The following is a 24,901-nucleotide window of genomic DNA, read 5'->3' as shown; positions in this document are numbered from 1 at the left end:
TCATAGTCCATGTTCTTTCTTCTCCAGAGAGACGTATATTTATCGAAGGAACAAAACCTCATAAAGGATGAGGGGGGTAGATAATAATACGTGTGAATACACTGATCCATCTGAACGGTTCTTGGCTGTCTGCTTTCAACGGTAATAAATATCCACTAGAAGTCGTCTGCTGGACGTGTTTTTGGTAAAGTCTCACACTTCCTCGCATGAATACATTCAGAATGTAAGCACCCCACACTCGACTATAGAGGCTCTGTTGTATTCTGAATTCTCAAATTATGCAGCTTAGCAGCTGTGATAATGTAATGGTTTGCAAAATAATAGACTGGCAATACGTCAACCTGGAATAACACATCAAATAATGAATAATGTGGGTGCAAAAAGGTTTAATTTATACTGTGTTAAAAATACCGCTCCAGAAATATCACACCATTTCAGTCTTTCCAAGACAAAAAACCCCTTTCACTAAGATATTCAACTAATTGTGGTAAAAGAGAACGCTTTCTTGTTTCCTTTTTTTTTCAATAAAAATGTCAAATTTACATTAGTCTGGGAAGAGACATATAATCTGAGTCTGGTCACTTGTTTACACACACTTTGTTCTACTACAAGATATATGATGTGGTCTTAGAGTTCAGAATAAATGGGACAAGAGCATCTTCTCTTCGGTTCGTGTTAACATATAAGAGTGACCACATTTTCCACCAGCAATAATGGGGCTTGTGGTCATTTAACATAAGAAACGAGGCTGTTCCTGTTTATGTCTTAATTCTCATCCTCTTCCCAAATATTCTCCCTGAGGGAAGTTTATAAGAACTTTCAGATTTCATTCGTTCTCTCATCTAGCAAATATTTATGGCTCTCCTGTTATGAACCAGGGGCCAAGATGTGTTCCCTGCCCTCAAGGAGTTTGTCGTCACATGGAGGACTGACGTGATGAAAACAGGATGGCAACAGGCAGATTCAGTGGAGTGTAATTTGTGATATTGTAAAGGAAGAGCACTTTTACAAGCTTGGGGAAGGGATGGGGTACCTAGAAGGGCTTCCCACAGGATGTTACCTTTAGGCTGAAGGCTATGAACATAAGTTAAGGAGGTGGATGGAGGAGGCAGTGTGTGTCAGGCAGACAGAAGCATGTGCAAAGGCCCTGAGGCAAGGAGAGTGTGGTAATTTGGAGGAACTGCAGATGTGTTCAGTATGGATGGAGTATAACACAGCCAGTGTAAAGCACAGGGAGAAATGAATCAGGAGAGCATAGCAGGGTCTTGACTATGAAGGGCCTTGTAATTACTTTAGATATTTGTACTTATCTTGAGGCAGGGAACCACTTAAAGGTTTCACATAGACAAGTGACACGATCTCACCTATGTTTTAGAAAGATCACATTGCTGCCACACGGAGCATGGACTGGGAGGGAACAAGAATGGCAACTATCAGAAAGTGAAAGATGACAATGGTCTGAACCACGGAATGGCATGGAGCAGATGGATGTAGCAATAGTCTGGAGCTAGAAGTGACAGCGTGCGGTGACTGATCAGATGAGACTGAGGAAAGGGAGCAGGCAGGGACAATGCCTCTGTTGTAGTTCGGGTGTTTAGGTAGTGGGTGGTATTGGAGGAGGAGCAGGATTGTGGGTGAGAGGACGAATTCTATTTTGGACATGTTGAATTTGAGGTGCTAAGACACTTAAGACGACGGAGATGTCCACATCACCAGGGGATATGTGGGTGGTCTGGATGGTAAAGATGATAAATCAATGGGGAAATGAGCATCCCTAATAAATGCACGTACTAAAACAACACAGGGGGCCACATAAAGCTTTGCCCACTTTTTTTTTTTTTTTGAGGAAGATTAGCCCTGAGCTAACATCCACAGCCAATCCTCCCCTTTTTACTGAGGAAGACTGGCCCTGAGCTAACATCGGTGCCCATCTTCCTCTACTTTATATGTGGGATGCCTACCACAGCATGGCTTGACAAGTCATGCGAGGTCTGTGCCTGGGATCTGAACCAGCGAACCCTGGGCTGAGGAAGCAGAGTGCGTGAACTTGACTTCTATGCCACCAGGCCAGCCGCTTGACCCACTTATTCTTAAGTGTTGGAGCTATGAAGGTCCCATTTCCTCATAGTGTCAGGTCATAGCCGTTTAATAAAAACATTCCCCCACCCCACGGTAAACTCCCAGAAAAAATGTCCACATTTCCTCTTTCCTTAACTCCTTTATACGTAATGTTCTTACATTTACTTGAGTTTCCTGAAGTTCACTTAACCCCTGGAATAAAGACGTCCAGCTTCAGAAGGAAAGACCCTATGGAGGATCTGGGCTTGAGTAAGTTTAGTTACTTGGCGTTTATGTGCAATGAACTTGAACGCTTTGTTCTCCACGTGCCTTCGATGAATTTGGGATTAAAGGGCAGTTATCACCAGGACACACTGTCTGTCTTGGCTCTATCAGGTGAATGTTCCTAAGTGACTAATGTTCCTCTGGTGACCATGAAGTGTGACTAAGAGGGTGTGTAAAGGCCATCGATTACTAAAAATACATGCCAAGTGTTCCCCCGCTCAAAAATAGGCAAGATATTTAAAAACATCCCTGTCGTTAATGATGGCCTTCTATATGCCAGGTATTGCGTTACGTGCTTTTCCGCTCCACCGTGCCTCGCCCTGTAGCACCTACACGGTCTTCATTATTTATTTTGTAGCTGAATTAGAACCCTGTTATATTGATTTACAATTGTTTTATCATATAAACCCTGTATTCTTAATCTCTCCTATCTTACCAAACACAGCATCTTACCTTTCTTTTATTTTTTCTGCCCTGCTGAGCATGGTGGCGGGCTGACGGTAGTCTGTGAAAAGCTATGAATGAGAACTAAGCCTGGTCTCTGGGCCCGAGTGAGTGTTTTGTAATCAGGATTTGATGGACGTCTCGGTAGCATAGTTAAACAGATGTCTTTCTTTACTTTCAACTCAACTTCTAGAGGGTTGGAAAACAGAATCGTGGACACCTGAGAGCACTTGACTGCCAACGCCCTAGAAATGACATTAGTGATTCTCGCTGGTTGTTAGCATCTCTACCTTGGGGAAGACTTCCGTATTTCCTTTTACGTGAAGAACTGGGGACAAGTTGGTTATAACCCATTTCTCAGGGCCAGGCTGCAATGCCAAGCTCCCCCAGAGGGCCAGGCTGATGAAACACAGGCTTAATGGCAGGGAGACAAGATACCAGGTGCTTTGGCTCAGGTCCTGCTCTGTCACTGACCGTATGCACTGGATGTAAGCTCAGCCGTCTCCGTGCCTTGGTTTCCCTGTTCGTACACATCAAAGGTAATAACCTTCATTAGCCACTCGATCGTAAAGTGAGGTAATGGCTATGGAAGTGCCTGGGACTAAAGGCATTAGACAAATGTGAGGCCTCACTGTCATTAAATATCGTGAGACAACAGAAACCAACTCGGACCCTTGGTCACCCTCTAGGCCGCTGATGTAATTGAAAAAGCTGTCATTGCTTTTAATTCAGGGAGTGCCAAGAAAAGAGCGCCCATGCTCAGCGTCTGCCCTGAAACCAGATGCCATTTCTCACCTTTCTTGCACCCCTTTTATATAAATATATGACTCGGATTCTGAAAATTGTCAGAAAATCAACAACAGTATAAAATGTCCGATTGGAACCGACATGACATCATCTATTCCAATTAGTTGCTCTCTCCCGGACAGTGTGGGGTGAGATGCTAGGCTCACAGGGATGCAAGCACACTCCGCTTGGGAGTGAGGATGTCCCAGCCCCGCCGCTTCACATCTAGTGATGGAGATTAATACAAGCCTGACGCTCCGATGATGTGTGTGCTTCTCTTAAGGGCCCAGAAGCTCTCAGTGACACTCTGAAGGCCTGTGCAACTCTGGTGTGCACCGCAGGGCAGAAATTAGGTCTGCGTGTGTTTTGCACGTAAGTACATGCCAACATAGGCAACAACAGACACGTTCTCTATGCAACACTACGTTCATATAGAGGCAGTTTTTCTTAAGTTGGTTAACGACAAAGAACAGGAATGGTAACGGCACACATCTGGATTTATTAAATGCACGTGAGCTATTAAACATCCATCTGGAGATTCTAATGGTATAAACAGCGGTTGCCAGTTACTACGGATTTTTTGTGCCCATACACAGAATAACTTTCTCTTTAGTATCGCCATGTTGTACAACTCCAATGTGCACAATTCACGTTCCCAAGTTCGTGTTCGTGAACAGAACGTATTATATAAACATAGTTATCATAAGGTGAAAATATTTTCACCAGAACCCAAAATCGCATTCAATATAAGCTTGATAAATGTGCAACCTTTGCTGTAACTGTTGGTCTTATGCTCTAAAGCTCTGGGTACAAAAGGGAGCATGCAGCAGGGTCTTACTGCACATTAGTTGATGACCCCGATATTGAGCACAAGAAATATGTCCCCAAACAAAGACCTACACACAACCAGAACCGGAAGTCTTTTTCATTATGAAGCAATGGCAGAAAAAAATATAACTCATCAAAAGTCAAGAAATCAACCCCGCCTGGAAGTCTAGATAGCCCCTCACATTTTTAAAGATTTACCTGTGTTTTCCTTAAATTTAAAAATCACTGAGTAGTAAGTACACAAACCAGAAAAAGTTCTTTGAATCAGACTCTGTTAACCCTTGTAAGACGCGGCCGGTTGCTTATCTATCAAGAGCCCTTTGTGATGCTATTCCCTTCTTGGTCTTAGATTACACCTTAACCAGAGATGTTTAGACGTCCACAGCTCACGGAGGGGCCTGCCATGATTCCAACAGGGGCTTTTGGGGTTTCTGAGACCCCCCAAAAGTGGGTATCAGTGCCGTTCCTACACCAATGAGCCCAGATCCCGAGAACACAGCTTTGCATTAACTATAGTCATTCCCAAAACAGCACTGGCCACTCCAGGGAAGGACAAACCCTTACTTATTTCTGTTTTACAGGGTCACCTCTGCCAGGGGCCACCGTAAAGTAAGCAGGTTTCAGAAAATCAACAGAGCGATTTTGAGCCAGAATCCATAGTATTAAAAAAAAACCCCAAATGATAGCAAGGTATTTGAAACAACAACAACAAAACAACAGAGGGGATTTCAATCGACCGGGTGCATGATTTAAACACTCCGAGCATCAAAGCTTCTTCACGTCATCATCACCTCCTTTGAAGACACTGTCACCCAGCAGAGCAAATTGCAGCCCTGCTGCACTAACGGATCTGTTTCACTAAACGGAGAAGAAAACAGGCTTCGCAGCCCTCATGCCGGTTCCCGACAAGCACCCACATCTTCCACCCCATTCCAGAGGGCAGCCCCCACCCCAATCTTTCTCCCACATTTCGTCTCTAACAGCCCCCGCATGCACAGCTGACAAAAACTTGTTTCAAATTTCTCAACATTATCTGTTAAGGCAAAGATTATAGACGACCCAGTGTTGTACAGTCTCAGAAATTTCAATTTTTCAGGAAAACGGGACGACCAGAAGGGATGCTGTGTACAATGAAAACACACATCTCCCTTTCTTGGGAGCCAGGGCTCCATGTCGAACAAACAGCCCGCCACGTCGCTTACCCTCTCCACGCTGCGTCTTCTCAGAGATCCATACGGAATTTTCAGTAAAAGTCTCTGGGATCTGTTCGGAGCCACTGCGGCCTGAACCACCATGGTGTAGAGCCGTGTGTGAGAGTGTGAGCGTGGGTGTGAGCGTGTGGGTGTGTGTGTGCTCCCAGCAAAGCGAGCAAAGAGACAGAGGCTTCCTCAGAGCTAAGTTATGGTCTCCTGGAGGTTTCCCAAATATCAAATAACTGGAAGAGGTTTTTTTTTTTTTTTTTTGGACCATATGAGTCAAGATGTGGTTTGTCAGGAGGTGGGGGGATGGGGAGGAAGAGAAACAGCCCAAGGTCTGCAACTTCAGCGAGCTAGCGATCAGCAGCCTAGCCTCAGCCCCCTCCTGTCTGTCCCTGTCCGTCAGTCGTCAGTGAGACGGCATGTCCCAGAAGTCGGCAAGTGAAGCTTCTGGGAAGGGTGATCCAGATATGTCAACTTTGCTTCTGCCGGCTACAGATGGTAACCAGGTCAGTTGTCCTAATCAAAGCTCTATCAGACGAATTATTCAGCCCGTCACGTGACGCCAAAGCCCGGCGGCCGTACATACCGTAGGTCACATGCTCACCTTAAAAAGACTATTTGCAACATCACCATCTGGCGTGGAGATTAATGCGAAATACTGCGTTCGGATTTCACTTTCTTCTGAACACAGGAAAAATATTATATTGAAGACCCATGATATAGCGTACTGAGGACGGCGGGGCTGGTGGTTGGGGGGGGGGGCGCATCTTCACAGCTGTAAATTATATGTGTGACCCCGAGCACCGGACCCGCGTATCTGCTATTTTCCCTCCTGCTTTCCACGGCATAGAAAATAAATGTGGGCATACAATTAATTATATATGTGAATGCAGTCTGCAAAGAGAAAGTGTGAGAGAAGGGAGGGAAAAATGTTTGTATCATATGGTTCAGATGAATGAAATCAAATATACCAGACGGAATTGCATTTGGCGCGTCCTCATTTAAATGTTTGTGTTAGAGAGCATTTATTTTTATGTGTGCCAGTAAACATGAAGGAGTTATGTTTGATTTTACAAGGCTCTGAAAAGAACTGTCGCAGCTCAAATTCATCCATCGCATTTGCTTATTCTTTGTAAATCTTATTGTATAATTCCATGTCAGGCACCCTTCTTGGACTGTAGGTACACGTGGTCTAAAATTTTAACTTTTCTGTAATATTTTGTAACTGATACCTTGTTCGTTTATGACCCCCCATCTCTGCTCCTCCCTAAATTTGCTTATTTCTATAGCAGAGAAAATTACTATAAAGAAAAACAAGTAAGGGACTTCCAGGATTGGAGGTACTTTAGTTTTCTTCTTTTTAGTGTATTTCTACATCCGCTGCTCCTCTCCGTCCTGGGTTTTGTGAAAGGGGTGCCATTTCCTTTTGCAATAATCTCATGCTTTTTGAGATTATTACAGGAGCCTGGTATCACTCATCTGCTTTGGGAACCAGCTTTTATTTACTCCCTGCAGACCAGTTTATTGAAAACTATGGAAAAGAAAGTTCTGTTTATTCAAAGAATCTAATAGGAAGTGGGGGTGGGGCGCAGAGGGAAGATGTGGAGTTTTTGCATTGCTAGAAAATGAACAAGGAAAAAGACTCTTAGAAGGGGGTGCTCCTGGGGTGGGGGGGGGGTGGGAGGGCTGGAAACGTGAGCCTGGTCCCCCAACGCAGACACACATTAAGAGGCAGTTAAAGAAAGCATCAAGTTGATGTGGGAAATTCCAAATATACAACAATCGGGCTTTGTTTGTAATTGGTTCCATATGTGCAGTCGGAGAGTCAGTGAGAGGGTGAGAGAGAAGGCGAGAGACAGGGAAGGATGGAAAGTTCTCCGGCACGACTCGCAGAGCATCTTTGGCGAGGTGGTTTTGGCTTACATAGCTTGTTTCTTCTTTCCCACTTCCTTCCTGCACTGCCTGCTTTCAAACTACTTTGGGGGTGGAAATAAATCTGGAACGATACCCAATTATTTAGCCCAATCAATAGAGTCTCTCTCCTTGAGAAAACCTCTCTGGATTCCATAACAGTTTTGAACAAAGGAGAGGCACATTTTCAAAACGCTTCTCTCTCCAGAGTCCTGGGATTTCTTCCTTCCAGTGCACTTTGAGAGGGGGCAATGGATCAGATCAACCGAGAAGTCACTGTCTCTTTCTTGACCCAGGCCAGGGCAAAGCCCCTGGGAGCCGAATTTATTTATATTTGACTAGATGTAACTTCCTGTTTCCCAGGGGTATTAATGAGCCTTCCACTGAAGGGCTTAAGGCTTCCTGGCACAGTTCAGATCATGAGGGACACTTTGATGAACTAAGTGCAAATAAAACAAGAACATATGCACTTGATTAAGGTTAAAATACATATAGAAGAGAACGTTCATGGAAACGAAAATAGCCCTGGGCCAGACTCCCACACATTCTACCTCCCCTGGGGGGTGGGGAGCAGAGTCTTTCTCATATCAGCACAGGCGCCTCCTCACAGCTAATGGAGAGAAGGAGGTGGCTCAGGAGTCCTCCCCAGTCCCCACAGGGTAGCTGGCTACCTCCTCAGATTTGCAGGCTCTCAAAGCTTGTCCAAAATTATCTTTCTGATAGTCTTGCTGTGGGTGTTTGAGATTTACATTTAACAATAATTATTGAATCTAAAGTGTTTATTTCCAGAAGAAGACGATTGTTATCGTACGAATGTGTTTCCTGGGAGGGGATATGCACTCATACCTTTGCAGATATGACCACTGTAGGAGAGGTGAGGGGGACTAATGTTTATTGAGTACCCAGCAGCTGCCAGAAAACGTGCCGGAAGGTCACCAAAAGGCTACCTCTATGGCAAAAATGTCTCATTATCCATATTCTATAGGTGATGAAACTGGGGGTCAGAGAAGTTGAGTAAGGTGACTGAGGTAGCACAGCTAGAAGTGGCAGAGCTAAGATGAAAATCAAAGTCAATTTGGTTGATTTCAGGGCATAACTTGGTCCATCACATTCTCCCCTGTCACAGAGGACTTTATCAGAGTGTGGCAGTTTGGAAATCCAGAAAGGAGGTGTATCCCTGGGCCCCAAGGGAAATGAAAAATATCTCTGTTTTTGAGAAAGAGAGAATTTAAATATAGGAATGGTGTCAGATTGAGCAGTTCTAGGGTCTCTGGAACTTCTGCTTTGATGTCCTTTGGAGCTAAGGATGAGTGATGGCAGAGGAAAGAAGCCCACGGGAGCTGGGGAGGCAACATAACCCCTGGCCTGAGGGGTAGAGGGAGGAGCCAGTTCCTAGAGCCTAGGGCCTGGGTCACCTGGCAGAGGCTGGAACCCTGTGGACCCATCGGGTCGGACCCAACCTCCACTGAAGCCGTCTGCCAAGGCTGAGTCGGGAGGTGGGGGATGCCCCGCTTCTCTCTTCGTGTTCCCTTCCAGTCTCCCACCAGCATCTTCCATGCACTGAAGCCAGCCAACGGACACGGAGCCATGGATACAGCCACACAGGCAGGGGAGGGAAAGAGAGAGGAATCGATCTGAGGGTAGACAGCCCAGGACCAGCCCTGCGGGACCAGGGGCACAGGAACAAAGGACTGGGAGACAGTGAACTAGGAGTAGCTGGACAAGAGGGACCAGCTGGAACAGAGTAGTACTTAGAGAGAGAGTGTTCTCGCCAGGGAGGTGGATGATGGGGTTGCTGTCCATCCAGGGAACAGTGTCATGGCCACAGGACGGATGGGGAAGATGCTATGGGGACAGGGTGTCAATGAACCCTACGGGACCTTACCTCAGACTTGGGACCCGCTGGCGCTGAGTGATCCCATTCACACTATTTTGTTCATTGGGCAGAATATGAAAAGAAGGGATAACAGGACAGAGGGATTTCGGGGGGGGTAGGTAACTGAGGGTGCACTGCACGGTGAAGGGCCATGGTGAAGTTCCGGGTCAGAGGGCAGCCTGAAGCCACTGTGAGCCTGGAGTCTGGGGCAAAGGGCAGCGAGCTGAGAAGCGTTGGGAGGGTGAGCTGAAGTGTCCTTCCCGAAAATAAGCACAGAATCATTTCGAAAAATGGTGTCCCTTGTCTTTGGGTTCATTTTCATTCTTTCCGTGTAAAGGATGAAATATTGCTTACATTAAGGAAACGAAGACCATACATGGAAAGCTGATGGTATAGATGTCTCTTCTACATCCATCTCAAGCCATTATTTCTTGTAAATTTAGCAGAATGTTAAAAAGGGGCTCTTTCTCAGTTTTATTGGGGTCTCAAGACAACAGGTGCAATCATTCCCACTCTCCCCACATCCACACGAGGGCTTGTGAAGGAGGGGTCTGAGAGCAGGGTTGAAGCCCTGAGTTACCCTTGCCCTGCTGTCAGAGGAGGAGGAGGAAGAAAGAGGAGGGGGGAAGACGATGTCCCCTCACCTCAGGCCTGGTGAGAGGGCAGAGTGAGCTTCTTAAAGGCGAAGAGGTGGCTGAAGCAGCTGGTGGCAGCAAAGGGAAGCAGTGGCTTATCGGGAGTAACTTCCATCCCATCCTCTTGGGTCAGATGTGGGCTGCCCGAGGGAGCCAGTCTTGGCTCGTCTTTGGTCTCAGTGCCTGTGTGAAGGACCCCAAGGGAAAGAGGCAGGGTGTGGGGCCCAGAGCAAAGACAGGAATGCTAAATGACTAACTGAAGAGAGGCGTGCCTCGTGCCGGGGAAAGGCAGTGAGAAACCCCCAGCAACGGGGAAGGGTGGGCGGGGCTTCAAAGAGCCCACAAGACGCTCAGCAAAGACAGGAGCTGGGTTCAAACACCCGTCGGTCCCCGCCCTGATCTCTCCCACCCATCTCAGCCCTGGACGTGCTAGAGGCCGCTCACTGAGCAGGGGTGGGAGAGGAGGGGAGTGGAGATGGAGCCCACACACCCACCCTTCCCAGGGCGGCCATCACCCCACACCCGCCCTGAGCTGGGGGAGGGGAGAAGCTGTAGGCTTGAGCGAAGTCTCCAGTTGTTAATTATCATTACGCGAAACAGGTGAGAGGCTAAATAGGCTGAATCAAACCAAACCACGCATGAAGAAAACATATTTTGAACCAACTTGGAAAATTCCTAGAGTAGAAAGGAGGGAAGTCCTCAAGAGACACCCTGTCTTTCTTCAATGTTCTGTCCCCATTTCCATTAGCTCCTAACTCAGCTAACCTGGGTGATTCATGTCACGGCTCATTAGAGTGAGCTGTGACTGAGGTTATGCAAACAGAAATACTGCCTACATCCATAATTTTGTGTTTGAAAAGTGGCTGGAATTTAGACCAAACATGAAACCCAATATCCCTAAGGGCAGGATGAAGAGATCAAGAAATGGCGTTATCACCAGACCTCAAATGCCCAGGGCCTGCGAGCTTATATGCAGTCCACAGGAGGGTTCAGGTTTCTCTTGGTTTCAAGTAAGGTTTGCATTGATGTGGCACACTGTTGGCACTATCCATCTTTGGACAGACTTTTCTTCCTCCAATGGCATTTGGAAGAAACTGTGGGTAGAGCTGTAGCTAGCTTGGGTGGGCAGAGACATTTTTCCTTCCTTCTCTGCCCTTCCTCTTTATCTTTCTCTTCCTTACCTCCTTTCTCCTCTCCCTTCCTTCCTTTCTTCCTCTCTTCCTCCCTCTCCTCTTCCTCCTCCTCCCACTCCTCATCTTCTTCCTTTTTCTCTCTTCCTGTCTCTCTTTCTTTCAAACTTCCCTTGGGCAACATTGACTCCATCCTGGGCTTCATTAAATAGTTCTCCTCCAGGGACAGCCAGACAAAGAAATTCACACTGAATTGTTCCGACTGACTCCTGAATACATTGCTGGTCCTTGGCTGGGGTGTCTCTGCTTCTTGCTTCTGAGATTCCGTTGTCTGTGCTCTTCTTGTATTCTATACCAAGCTCATATTGGCCTCGCCCTTGTCTAAATCAGTTTTGCTATTTCCTTTGACTGCTATGCTGCATCATTCTTTCAACAATTATTTTACTGAATGTCTAATAAAATAGTGGCAACCTCCTTATATGGCACATTCCATTGCAGGCACTATTCTAAAGTTTTTAAAATATGTTGATTCATTTAATTCTCCCAACACCTTATCAAATAGGTTCTTTTATTTCCCCTGGAGGAAGGTGGAGAAGCTGAGGCAGACAGAAGTGAAGGAGCCTGCCCAGGGCCACACTGTAGGTGGCTTCAGAGTCCATTAACTGCTGAACTCTCCTGTATGGCTCCTATGTATCAGGTGCTGTGCCAAGAACTGAGGATACAAGGGAACTTTCGAAGATTGGAAAAGTTTTCTTTTGTTCCTCAAACTTAGCTCCTCTCTGTGATGCCGTGTCCGTAGTGAAATGAAAGAATCTTATGCCTGAGTTTGTACCTGGAGGGTAACTGAACACCCAGCCCACAGGATGAAATGAAATAATGTTTGTGAAATTTCTTTGTAAATGGCACACACGCACACACACACACACACACAATCTGTCTCCACTCTCAATTCTGCACACTGTTTTCCTGTTGCCTGTGTTGACACAACAGCCTTCTACCTCTTCATACATGTTCTGCTATGATGTCCATGTTTCATCTGTCTGAATTCCTTAAAGGTCATTCAGCTTAGCCACATATTTGGGGTGATAAAAGAGGCTTCTTCTTGGACTTTTGAGAACTCCTTGTTTACTATGTTTCATTTGAGTAACTAGGAATATAGAATTAATTAGCCCAGAATAAGACCCCGTATCCCCATCAACTCAGAAAACACACTTCCCACCACAAAGGAAACCAGACCTTACATCCTTCCAGGATAGGGAAGAAAACGCAGCATTTGCTGGACGGAAACCTTATCTGCTAATCATGCATCCCGGAATCTCATTCAACCTTTGTGGCAATGATCAAGCTGTAGAGGATGTCAAGTGGGAAATATTAATGGCCCATGTGGAGGATTAGTCTCTACCTGTCTTAGCATCCCTTGCTTCATGGCCATCAAACACCGCACTCAGCAGCATGCTGGCAGGATTATTCAACTCTTCACCCTCAGCACGAGGGAGCAGGTAGAGACCTTGCTTGCAAGCAGCAGACAGATATTATTCCTCTGCACAAAGTTCTTTCACATCTGGCCTGGATCTGATGTGCCCCCATCAGAGCTCTACTTGCTCTTCCCAGCGTGAGGCTGGATCAGGCAGTCAATGGCTGAAGCCTGGGCTAATGGCTATTCTGCATGGGGGTAATGGCTTATTGCACACGCTATTAGGAGTGATGTCATGTCCAGGTCCTGAGGAATCAATAAGATTGCCAGGATGCCTGTGTGATTAAGCAGGTAATAAGCTGACCTGTGTGGGGCTGGCTGTGTAGATTGGCTTTCGAGACCATTTTGCAAAGCCTTTTTTCACGTGCTATCCATCCATGTGGATGGATTTTGATAACTCGCATTGATTTGCCATATTTGTAAAGTGCAGTTTGCACAGGGTAAACTGTGCAATTGCACCTAGAATGGTAAAATAAATAATGTCCTTATCTGTGCTATTGACGACCTAGGATTAGCTGAATATGTATATAGTCACCTCCAAACAGATTCAATGGATGTTGACTTTTGATTTTTCCTAGGCTTAGCTCTCAAATTTCAGGCATGTTAGATAAGCATTGGGTAGTAAATGGTCAACTTTTAAATCTGATTCTAATTTCTGTGCTTCCTTTTTCCAGGAGAAGAAGTTTAACATGAAATTTTCTTCAATAGGAGAATGGTCCATCTTGGTGTAAATAATCCCGCTGGTGCTCAAAGGGGGATGGCTTTCCCTTGGGCCATCAGATTGCTTTCTTTCTTAGGCCCAGGAATGTGTCACGCCCAAGGGCAACTGCCCATTGCCCAGGGGTCCCTGGGATAAGCCACATGGTCTGTATTTCCCCAAGGTGAGGAAAGAAAGCATTTGATCTGTTAGAAAGATGGATGCCTAGAAATCTCACATCATGGAAATATGGTTTATCTTGACACCATACATAAGGCTCCCAACATCCCATAAGTCAAAATGCCAAGGGGTTCCCCAGTAGAGGATCATGTCTAGAAGGGGCAAAATATCTTCAATGGACAAATCCTTGGATGTAAATGAGGATGAGTAGGGCATTCAAACTATTACTATTGCTTGGGGGTACTCCATTTTATTTGAATTTTAAATCTCGATACCGTGAATGCAGATAATAGACTTGTGAAATTAAACGAGATGGTAGAATCACATGTGTGAGAATAAGGGCAGTAAGAAATGACTTTGGGACCTGATTCTGGCTTGTATATGATAAAAAAAGTATATTTTAGACCTTATTCTGCGAGCAAGAGGGAGTCATTAAAAGTTACTTTTTGGAAGGAAGTGATAGCATCTAACCTGAATTTTTTGAACTTGAGTGATGAAGGATGAGTGGGAAAATGGAGAGCCAAGATGTGTTAGAGGCAAGAGAGCAGGTACAAGGTTATTGCAATTGTCCAAGTAAGCAATGAGTAAGTCCAGAACTCAGACAGTGGTGAAAGGTTGAATACGAGATGTTGGGGAGTTATAAGTGATGCAGGGAGGTATACAATGCTCCTCTGTACTGAACAACTAGCGGAAGAATGGTCCTATTAGTTAAGGTAAGTTCACAGGAGGAGGGGAAGGTTTGAGGAGAAGATAATGAGTAGCTGTGGACATGCAGACCTTCTGGTGTCTGAACACTGTGACCCAAAACTTAAGAGGGTAGTCAAGCCTGGAAATGGAACTCTGGATTCCAGCAGCAGACAAGTAACCACTAGACAAGTTATTAGTTGAGTGTGTGAGGGTAGACATTCAAGAACACAAAAATATGCTTCTCCTACACATTTTCTCAGGAGTTTACCGGAAGATAGTGTCCAGTAAAAGAAAGTTAAATCTACAAAGAGGGGGATATGAGTTCCAAGAAAAGGAGAACTGATCACAGGAAAGGTGCAAAGGGAGTTCCCAGAATAATGGAAAAGAGGAGACTCAAGAAGACAGTCATGCAAAAGACGTAGAGAGGAGCTAGGGCAATTGATATGGGAGGATGGAGGGACCCAGGAAGGATGTCTAAAAAAAAAAAGGAGAATAGGTTAAGCATCTGATGAGATTACCAAATTGAGAGGAGATATACAGCTCTATTGAAGATCTTAGAGAAAAATGACTAATGGGTACACAGAATATTAAGACACCAATGAAACAGGGAAATTACTATTTTATAATAATAACAAGGCACCATAAGCTTATAAAATCCAGGATATGTAATCATAATATACGATATTTCTCAGGTGTAAACAATATATTGGTAGTCATAATGAAACTGAGAAACTCATTCTCAGTATTCTTTAGAGATGTGTACATGGAAAGTCATAATGAAACTGAATTTTGATTTAAACTGATAGATATATTGAGAAGAGAGAGGGGAAGACGTGCGGGCATGTTTCTAAGAATGAGGAGTAAGGCTTTAAGTAATTTAAAACCTCATCTTTCAAGGTGGCAGCATAAAATGCCAAAAAATTGAGTAATTAAGAAATCGCCATATAAACATATTGTTGAGAAACCTGGAGTTCCCCAGCAGAAGCAACAGCTGAAAGAGATGTCCACGGGTGCCTCAGAGATTGGGACAAAGGGTCTGAAACCTAGTGTTTTTCTTTATAAGCCTTCTAGTACTCTTCAACTTTGAAATATTATGAATCTTCCCATGCACATGGGTTATTTTGATGAAAATGAGAATTAAATTGTAAACAGAAGGAGCAATGTTACAGGCGGTTTGAGCCAGATAAGGACGGAGAGCAGCGGGCGGTAATTTGAAGTCACCGATGGCCTTGAGAAGGTGCACATTGCCTGCTGGCAGGAGAAGCCAGCTGTGGAAGGGAGATCTGCAGCTGCCCAGGCTCTTTAGAGAGATTTGAGTCTAGATATTGGGTTATTTAATCCAAGAAGTCATGTTTTTGACGACCTGCTTGATTTCCTGTCTTCTTTTCCTTCATTGTGTGTTACAAGGCTCTTAGTCTCTGGATGTGCTGTTGATGTGGCTGCAAAATGCAAAACTTCCAAGCTATACCTGGGAAAAGAGCACCTTAAATCCTTTGAAACAGGGTAAGAATTGACAGACAAAAGGAAACAAGACAAATACATCAGCAAGGGCATTGCCGACAATTCTGGAGCTAGTCCTGAATGGTCATTCGTGTCCTTTGACTGATCTCACCTTTTGTGGTCTTTACTTTGGTGCAACATTGTGTGCATGAGTGCATCCACACACACACACAAACCCACACATGTATGTTACTTCTTCTTGTGGACCCAGCAGTGTTGCAGAAGCTACGGGAGTACCAGAGTGGTGACAACTAATTATGAAACACCAGGTCTGACACATCCCTTTTATCTCATCTTGCAGAAGCCTTGCATTCCCACAAAACCCCCAGTGGCCCTTTGTAATCCTGGAAAAGAAGTGTCAATATGGAAACAGCTGTTCTTGAGATAGTAGGATGATATCCTAATGAGCATGCTATGAGCTATAGAGGAAACCCAAGGCTAATGGGACTCTGAAGCAAATATTCTTTCTAGACAATTAGACTCGTGTGAGAAAGCCTGTGGTCCCTGGCAAGCTGAGAGTGGAAACACTGGCCTGTAGATGGTGTCAAGTCTCCTTTCATTCTTCTGTGGGTTTTTATCCTCCCAAGCCCTGTGGGATGTTGGACACTCCCCCTGGCTTTCTCCTGGGTGGGGGGGCTGGAAAGGCGTCCAAAGTCACCTTGCTCAGCCATCCCACCAGGGAAGCCCAGCTGGAGAGCAGAAGAGGCCAAGCACCGGCCTGCCCCCCAGGGCTCCATACCCTGTTGACTGCAGAGCTTGGAACCAGGTGCCTCCTGTCACCTCCTGCCATTAGCCAGCAGGAGAAATAGCCCCGAATTGATGTAGGTGAGGCAGGGAGTGAAAGCTATGCTTCGGCAGAAACAAAACCCCTGATACTTCAAGGGGGAAGTTTAGGTGGTAATAATGAGAGAGTGTTAGGGGCAAAGAACTTTTGTCAGTCAGGAACTTAAAACAGATGCACTTTCCAGGGAAAGGCAAAGGGAAGAAGAGACTAACTCACCGAGTGCCTCGTTTGCGTCAGGCACGGCCCTGGGTACTTGCTCTAAATGACCTCTTTTAAATCTTCCCTATGATCCTGTTAGCTGGGTAATATTAGGGACACTTTATTGATGAGCAAATAAAAGCTCAGAGAGGTCGGAAAGATTCAACGCTTGCCAACAGTCACATGACTAGGAAGCGGAGACCATCTGAGCTGGGATTGAGATCCAAGTCCATGTGACTTTAAAACTCATTCTCAGTATTCTTTAGAGATGTGTACATGGAAATATGTCAGAGCATTCTGTTCTTAACAAGGCTTTCCCTTTACCAGAGCCGAAACAAATGGAGTTTTAGCAGAGGCTAAGCTCCTGGTGGAAGAGAAATACCCAACTCCAGCCTTCTCCACCCATCCTGTCTTATCGAAGGGGGGAAAGAATCTGAGAAGCACTGTTGAAGTTCACAGTTGAAGAACACGGTTCTCACTAAAAGACTGAGACCTAGCAGAGGACAATGGAACGCTTCCCCTCCCCCCCACGCCTTCCCACCATATCCCCAAAGGCCTATTGACCACAGTTCCTTTGACACAGTACATCATGTCCACCTGTCAACAAGAAATTACAAGGTATACTGGAAGGCAAAAATCACAGTTTGAAGAGACTGAATAAGTATCAGGACCAGAGTCAGATGTGGCAGGAATGTTGAAATGATCAGACCAGGATTTTAAAAAAAAACTATAGCTAATATCCTAAGGGCTTTAATGGAAAAAGTAGACAATATGGAAGAACAGATGGATAGTGTAAACAGAGAGATGAAAATTCTAAGAAAGAATCAAAAAGAAATGCTAGAGATCAAAAACACTGTAAGAGAAATGAAGGTTGCCTTTGACGGGTTCATTAGTAGATTGGACAAGGCGGAGGAAAGAATCTCTGAGCTTGAGAATATGACAATAGGAATTCCTAAAATTGAAAAGCAAAGAGGAAAAAAGCTGATAAAAAAAGAATAGAATATCCAAGAACCGTGGGACAACTGCAGAATGTGTAACATATGCGACATGGGAAAGAGAGAAAGGAACAGAAGCAATATTTGAAGCAAAAACGATTGATCATTTCCCCAAATTAATGTCAGACACCAAATCACAGAAATAGAAAGCTCAGCGAGCACCAAGCAGGATAAATGCCAAAAGCACTCCCCAGCACCTAGACATGTCATAGTCAGACTTCAGAAGATGAAAGACAATCTCGAAAGAAGCCAGAGGAAAAAACCACCTCACCTAGGAGCAAAGATAAGAATTACATTTTACTTCTCCTCAGAAGCCATGTAACCGAGCAAGCAAGGAGTGAAATATTTCAAGTGTTGAGACAAAAACCCCACTAATCTAGAATTCTGGACGCTGAGAAATCATCCTTCAAAAGTGAAGGAGAAATAAAGACTTTCTCAGACAAAGAAAAATTGAGGGAATTTGTTGCTTTGTGGGAAATGTTAAAAGAAGGTCTTCAGAGAGAAGGAAAATGAGATGGGTCAGAAACCCAGACCTACATAAGGGAAGGAAGAGCATCAGAGAATGAATAAATGATGGTAAAATAAAAAATTTTTATTTTGCTTATTCTTAATTGAATCTAACAGATAACAGTTTGTTCAAACTAATAATAACAACAATATATCCAATTATGGATGCTCATGTGAATATATATATACTATTTACATACATATATTTGTATATAAGTGAAATAAATGATACAAGGGACAGGAGGGAGAAGGAATCAGGATATTTTGTTATTATAAGGTATTTGCTCTTCCCATGAAGTGGCATGATTTCATTTGAAAGTGGACTTGAATTAGTTGTAAATGTATATTATAAACTCTAGGGAAACCACTAAAAATTTTTTAAAAAATAGTATAATTGATGTGCTAAAAAAGGAGAGAAAATAGAATCACATAAAATGTTCAATTAAAATTACAAAAGGCAGAAAAAGTGTACATGATGAAAATAGGAACAAGGAACAGGGACAACAAACAGAAAACAGTAACAAATATGGTAAATATTAATCCAATTATATCAATATGTAATCACTTTAAATGTCAATGATCTAAATACACTAATTAAATAATAGACAGATATTATCAGAATGAGTCAAAAAACAAGACCCAACTGTATGTCTTCTACAAAAACCCACTTTGTATATAGAGACACATATAGATAGAAAATAAAGGGATAGAGAAAGAGATACTATGCTAACGCTAATAAAAAGAAGTTGGAAGTAACTACCTTCATTTCAGACTTAGCAGACTTCAGAGCAAGTAAAATTATCAGGGATAAAGAGGGGCATTACACAATGATAAATAGGTCAATTCTCTAAGAAGACATAATAATTCTTAATATGTATGCCCCTAACAACAGAATGTCAAAATACATGAGGCAAAAACTAATAGAGTTGCAAGAAGAGAAAGATGAATCCATTACTATAGTTGAACACATCAACATGCCTCTATCAGAAATGGACAGATCCAGCAGGCAGAAATTCAGTAAGGACACAGATGAACTCAACAACACCATTAATCACCTGGATATAAGGGACATCTATAGACTACTTCATCCAACAACAGCAGAATGCGCATGCTTTTCAAGCTCCCATAGAACATTTGCCAAGATAGACCACATTCTGGGCTATGAAACACACCTTAACAAATTTTAAAGATTAGAAATCATACAATGCCTTCTCAGACCACAGTGGAATTAAACTAGAAATCAATAACGAAAAGATATCTGGACAATCCCCAAATACTTGGAGATTAAACACCACGCTTCTAAATAATACATATGTCAAAGAAAAAGTCTCAGAGTAATTTAAAAACTATTTTGAACGAAATGAAAATAAAAACACCTATCAAAATTTGTGTGATGCAGTGAAAGCAGTGCTTAGAGGGAATTTATAGCATTGAATGCATTGTTAGAAGAAATATCTAAAAATCAATAATATACACTTTCTGCTTAGGAAAGTAGAAAAGGAAGAGCAAATTAAATCCAAAGTAAGCAGAAGAAAAGACATAATAAAAATTAGAGCAAAAATAAATGAAATTGAAAACGGGAAACCAATAGAGAAAATCAACAAAACCAAAAGCTGGCTCTTTAAAAAGATCAATAAAATTGACAAGATTCTAGCCAGGGTAACTACAAAAAAAGGTAGAGGACACAAATTACTAGTGTCAGAAATGAAAGAAGAGACATCACTTCATATCCCTTAGATATTAAAAGGATAATAAAAGAATGCTATGAACAAATCTGTGCCCACAAATTGATAATCTAGATGAAATGGTCCCATTCCTTGAAAGACACAAGCCGCCAAAACTTGCAGAAGAAGAAATAGAATCAGTAACTAATAACCTTCCAAACAGAAAGCATCAGGCCCAGATTGGTTCACTGGTGAATTCCACCAAACATTTATGGAAGAAATTATACTAATTCTCTACTATCTTTTCCAGAAGATAGAAGCAGGGGGAATACTCTCTAATTCCTTTAAGAAGGCTAGCATTGCTCTAATACCAAAACAAGACAAAGACATTACTAAAAAAGACAACTATGGACCAACATCTCTGATGAACATAGATGTAAAAATCCTCAATAAAATAGTAGCAAATTGAATCCAATTACGTATGAAAAGAATTATACACCATGACCAAATGGAATTTATCCCAGGTATACAAGGTTGATTCAACATTCAAAAATTAACTAATGCAATCAATCACATCAAAAAGCTAAAGAAAAGTCACAAGATCACATGAATAGATGCAGGGAGCATTTGATAAAATCCAACACCCATTCATAATAAAAAAACATCTTGGTAAACTACAAATAGAAGGGAACTTTATCATCCTTAATGAAGAGAAACTTGAGGCTTTCCCACTAATATTAGAACAAGGCAAGGATGTTCCTCTCACCACTGCTTTTCAACATTGTATTGGAATGCAATAAGACACGAAAATTAAATAAAAGGTATACATATTGGGAAAGAAAAAAATGGAGCTGTCTTTTTTCACAGATGACATGATTGTCCATGTAGAAAATCTGAAAGAACTGAAAAAACATACTCCAGGAACCAAAAAATGATTTTAGCAAGGTTATAGGATGTAAGGTTAATGCGCAGAAGTCAATTGCTTTCTTATGTACCAGTAATGAACAAGTGGAATTTGAAATTAAAAACACATTTACATTAGCACCCCCCCCAAAATGAAATGCTTAGGTATAATTCTAACAAAATGTATGTAAAGAAAATGAGAAAACTCTCATGAAAGATATCAAGGAAGAAATAAATAAATGGAGAAATACTCTATGTTCGTGGATAGGAAGACTGGATACTGTCAAAAATGTCAGTTTTCCCCTACCTGATCTACAGATTCAATATAATCCCAATCAAAATCCAAGCAAATTGTTTTGTGAATATCAACAAACTGATTCTTAAATTTGTATGGAGAGGCAAAAGACCCAGATTAGTCAACTCAGTAGTGAAGGAAAAGAACAAGTCCAAGAGGTGACACTACCCAACTTCAAGACTTACTGTAAAGCTGCACTAATTAAGACAGTGTGGTGTTGGTGCAAGAACAGATAAATACGTTAATGGAACAGAATAGAGTGTCCAGAAATATACCCACATAAATACAGTCAACTGATCCTTGGCAAAGGATCAAAGGTAGTATATGGAACAAAGACAGTCTTTTCAGCAAATGGTGCTGGAACAACTGAACATCCACAACTTAAAAAAAAATGAATCGAGACATAGACCTTATATCCTTCACAAAAATTAACTCAAAATGGATCATAAGGTTAAGTGTGAAGCACAAAAATACAAAACTCCTAGAAGACAACATAGGAGAAAACTAGATGACCCTGGGTATGGTCATGCCTTTTTAGATGTGGACCAAGGCACGATCCACAAAAGAAATAATTGCTAAGCTAGAATTCATTAAACTGAAAAATTTCTGCTCTGCAAGAGACACTATAAAGAGAATAAGACAAGCCACAGATTGGGAGGAAAATTTGTAAAAGACATATCTAACAAATGAGTGGTATCCAAAATATATGATGAACTCTTAAAGCTCAACAATAAGAAAACAACCAACCAGATTAAAAAATGGACAAAAGACCTGAACAGACACCTCACCAAAGAAGACATGCAGACGGCAAGGAAGCATATGAAAAGATATTCAACATCATATATCATTGGGGAATTGCAAATTATGACAACAATGAGACACCACTGCAAACGTATTAGAATGGCCAAAATCCAAAACACTGACAACACCAAATGTTTATATGGATAGATCTCAGTCATTGCTGGTGGGAATGCAAAATGGCATGATCACTTTGGAAGACTGGCAATTTCTCGCAAAACTAAATATACTCTTACCATACAATCCAGCAATGGAGCTCCTTGGTATTTACCAAAATGAATTGAAACTTATGTCCACACAAAAACCTGCACTAGATGTTTATAGCAGCTTTATTCATAATTGCCAAAACTTGGAGGCAACCCAGATCTCCTTCAGTAGGTGAATGGATAAACTTGTACATCCAGACAGTGGAATATTATTCAGTCCTAAAAAGAAATGAGCTATCAAGCCATGAAAAGACATATTAGGAAGTTAAATGCATATTACTAAGTGAAAGAAGCCAATCTGAAAAGGGTACATACTGTGTGATTCCGACTATATGACATTCTTGAAAAGTCAAAATTATGGAGACAGTAAAGAGATCAGTGGTTGCCAAGGGTTGGGGAGGAAGGAAGGGATGAACAGGTGGAGCACAGAGGATTTTTAGGGCAGTGGAACTATCCTTTTCGCTACTGAAATGGTGGATACATGTCATTACACATTTGTCAAAACCCATAGAGTGTACAACACCAAGAGTGAACCCTAATGTAAACTATTGATTTTGGGTGATGATGTGTCTATGCAGTTTCATCGATTGCAACAAATACATCACTCTGGTGTGAGATGTCCATAGTGGGGGAGGCTGTGAGTGTGTGGGGATGGGATAGACAGAAAATCTCTGTACTTTCTGCTCAATTTTGCTGTGAACCTAAAACTAGTCTGAAAAATTATTTTTTATTAATTACAAAATAGAGTGTGGGGAGGTTGATCAGGAAATGATAATGGCAGGATAAATTGGAGGAGAAATACTGGACACAAGAGAATAATTAGATGGTTAGTCTAAGTGAGAGGTAGTAAGGACATAAACTGGGGCCGTGAAATTGTGGGCTGTTTTTACAGAAAAGGCTGGAGTGTATGATAGCATTCCCTTCTAGAAGAGAGTGTATCTGGGAACTTCCAAATAAGATTATAGTGGTGGATGTATTGAGGGAATAGTGTAGGGGTGGGGGCAGTTAAGGAGAGAAGGGGACTACATTTAATGGCTTTGTGGTATTTAAGTAAACAATTCCTTAACTGATTCTTCTTCCCTGAAATGACCAAATTCACATCAACCCTTTGGTATGCCACAGACCACCACCAGCAGCCCCCACCATGGCAGGCAGTGGTGGCTGGGCAGAGGATATCAGTTGTCAAAGGAATTTGGCAATCCTGCTTCTCAATCTCTATTCATACTTCAGATAAAGTAATGACCCTGGCCATGAATCTCCCATCGTTGGAAATCCAGAAGGATGCTCTCCGTTCTTGACACATTTCTCCTTAAGGCATAACTTCCTGACCCTACTGTCAGAATGAATGTGAGTCACTGAGATCCTGGTACCCAGCCCTGGAAAGGGTGATTCCCTCTGGGACTCCTGCCAGCATAATGTTGCCTCAATTTGAAGACAAATTATAAATTAATAAAGAAAAAAAGCCCCAGACTGTCACGTCTGCCAAAACACACCATTCCCTGAAAGGTTCCTGAAAGGGACTCAGTGATGTATAGTGAAGAAACAGCCAACCCTCCTCTGTAGCCTTTTCCAGATTCCAGACGCAGCCTGGCTTGTCCTCAAAATGTACCACAGCTGCCTTTCCCGGGGCAGCGTCAGTGTTGTTCTTGGAAGGAGAACACCTTTCAGCCGTGTTACCACCTGCATGTTTCACACAGTCTCTAGTTCCCCAAACCTCTGTCAATCATACAAAACACACAGACCCATCGCCAACAGAAAACCCTGAGAAAAGATGAAGAATGATTGTGGTTGGTTGGGGGTAGAAACGATGTTTAGGTTGCTATGAATGCCAGGGCTTTTCAAAGACTGTGTTTCTTAAATCATCATAGGAATGGCAGTGTCCTTGTCAGCTGCTTTTTCTTTAAAAGTGAGTCAACTCAAACAGCTTCATCCCATAAAATCAATTCCTGGGAAGTCTTGTAACCTAACACCTACCAAAGTGGCAAGGATGGAGGTGCCAAGGCTCTGTGGAGAGCAGAGTTCTCCCTGTATCCTGCCCTCAGCTTTATCCATCTGAAAATACAGTATTCCGAGTCCACCCTCATCTTTTTTTCTGGAATGATCTCTTCACTTCACAAACAAATCCATTTTTCCCAGGAAATGCCTATCAGACCTGCTTTTATCTCCTCAGGCAAATGTTTTGTGTTTCTTCATCCCATTCATTCAGATTTCTGGAAGTTGCTTGATTTAAAAAGCCACTTTTCTGCTCTGTAATCTGCAAAGACCCTTCTACATCACTCAGGCGTTAAGCGACTTTATGGTTTTCTCCCTCCAAGGCACATGAGTAACAACTAAGGACCCTGAGTGGGAACTGGACGGTTGTGGAATAGAATGAGACTCAATAGCGGGAGCAGAGTTGCAAAGACTCGTGGGAGGGGGTGCAGAGAAGGAGCTATTGTGCACGGAATAAACGAAAGAAAGCCGTTACTTACAAACACGTCCATGAGCAGGTGTTCCAGCGTCACCTCAAAGTCTTCCAGTCTGGCGGCTAAAGTCATAACGAACGTTCCAATGTGCTCTTAGGCCCCGCTGACAGCCCAAACCTGCGACCTTCTCAGCTTGGAAACCACGGCTGGCGTCAAATTTAGTCACAAGGCAGAAATGCCACTAATGGGAAGTGGAAACCCTTAAAGCAGAATAGAACATTGCAGACTGTACAGCTAGAGCTTTGTAGCCTGAAATCTTAAAGGATTAAAAAAAAGCTATGTTAATGGTGCTATGGAACCAGATTGGGCACAAAGTGATGTCACCAGGTGGAGAATCCAGCCACTGCCTGCTCTTTATAACTTCACAGTCTGAGATGCTGTGCGAAAAGCAAGAAA

At 42.9% G+C, this 24,901-nt stretch overlaps 1 protein-coding gene and 1 long non-coding RNA gene across 9 annotated transcripts in view; one reads left to right on the top strand and one right to left on the bottom strand.

Moving 5' to 3' along the window:
- The window catches only part of FRMD4A (FERM domain containing 4A), a 584,597-nt gene that overhangs the window by 299,510 nt on the left and 260,186 nt on the right, over positions 1-24,901 (bottom strand). The window contains exon 1 of one of the 8 annotated variants that reach the window (XM_070500877.1): positions 24,512-24,639. The exons of 5 other annotated variants lie outside the window; for them this stretch is intronic. In XM_070500877.1, coding sequence (XP_070356978.1) covers positions 24,512-24,577 — 66 coding nt within the window. In that variant the 5' untranslated portion in view covers positions 24,578-24,639. Of the gene's footprint in view, positions 1-5,603; positions 6,131-24,511; positions 24,640-24,901 lie in introns of those variants that run through there. 2 more of the 8 variants (XM_044762478.2, XM_044762479.2) reach the window with 2 other exon arrangements.
- LOC123282107 (uncharacterized) overlaps positions 5,989-24,901 on the top strand; it is a 103,576-nt gene continuing 84,663 nt past the window's right edge. The window contains exon 1 of the long non-coding RNA XR_006522054.2: positions 5,989-6,106. This is a non-coding gene — a long non-coding RNA (uncharacterized lncRNA). The remainder of the gene's footprint in view (positions 6,107-24,901) is intronic.

The sequence above is a fragment of the Equus asinus genome, chromosome 29, assembly GCF_041296235.1.
Source record: "Equus asinus isolate D_3611 breed Donkey chromosome 29, EquAss-T2T_v2, whole genome shotgun sequence".
Taxonomy (NCBI): Eukaryota; Metazoa; Chordata; class Mammalia; order Perissodactyla; family Equidae; genus Equus; species Equus asinus.
This window is presented reverse-complemented; position numbering and strand designations above follow the sequence as displayed.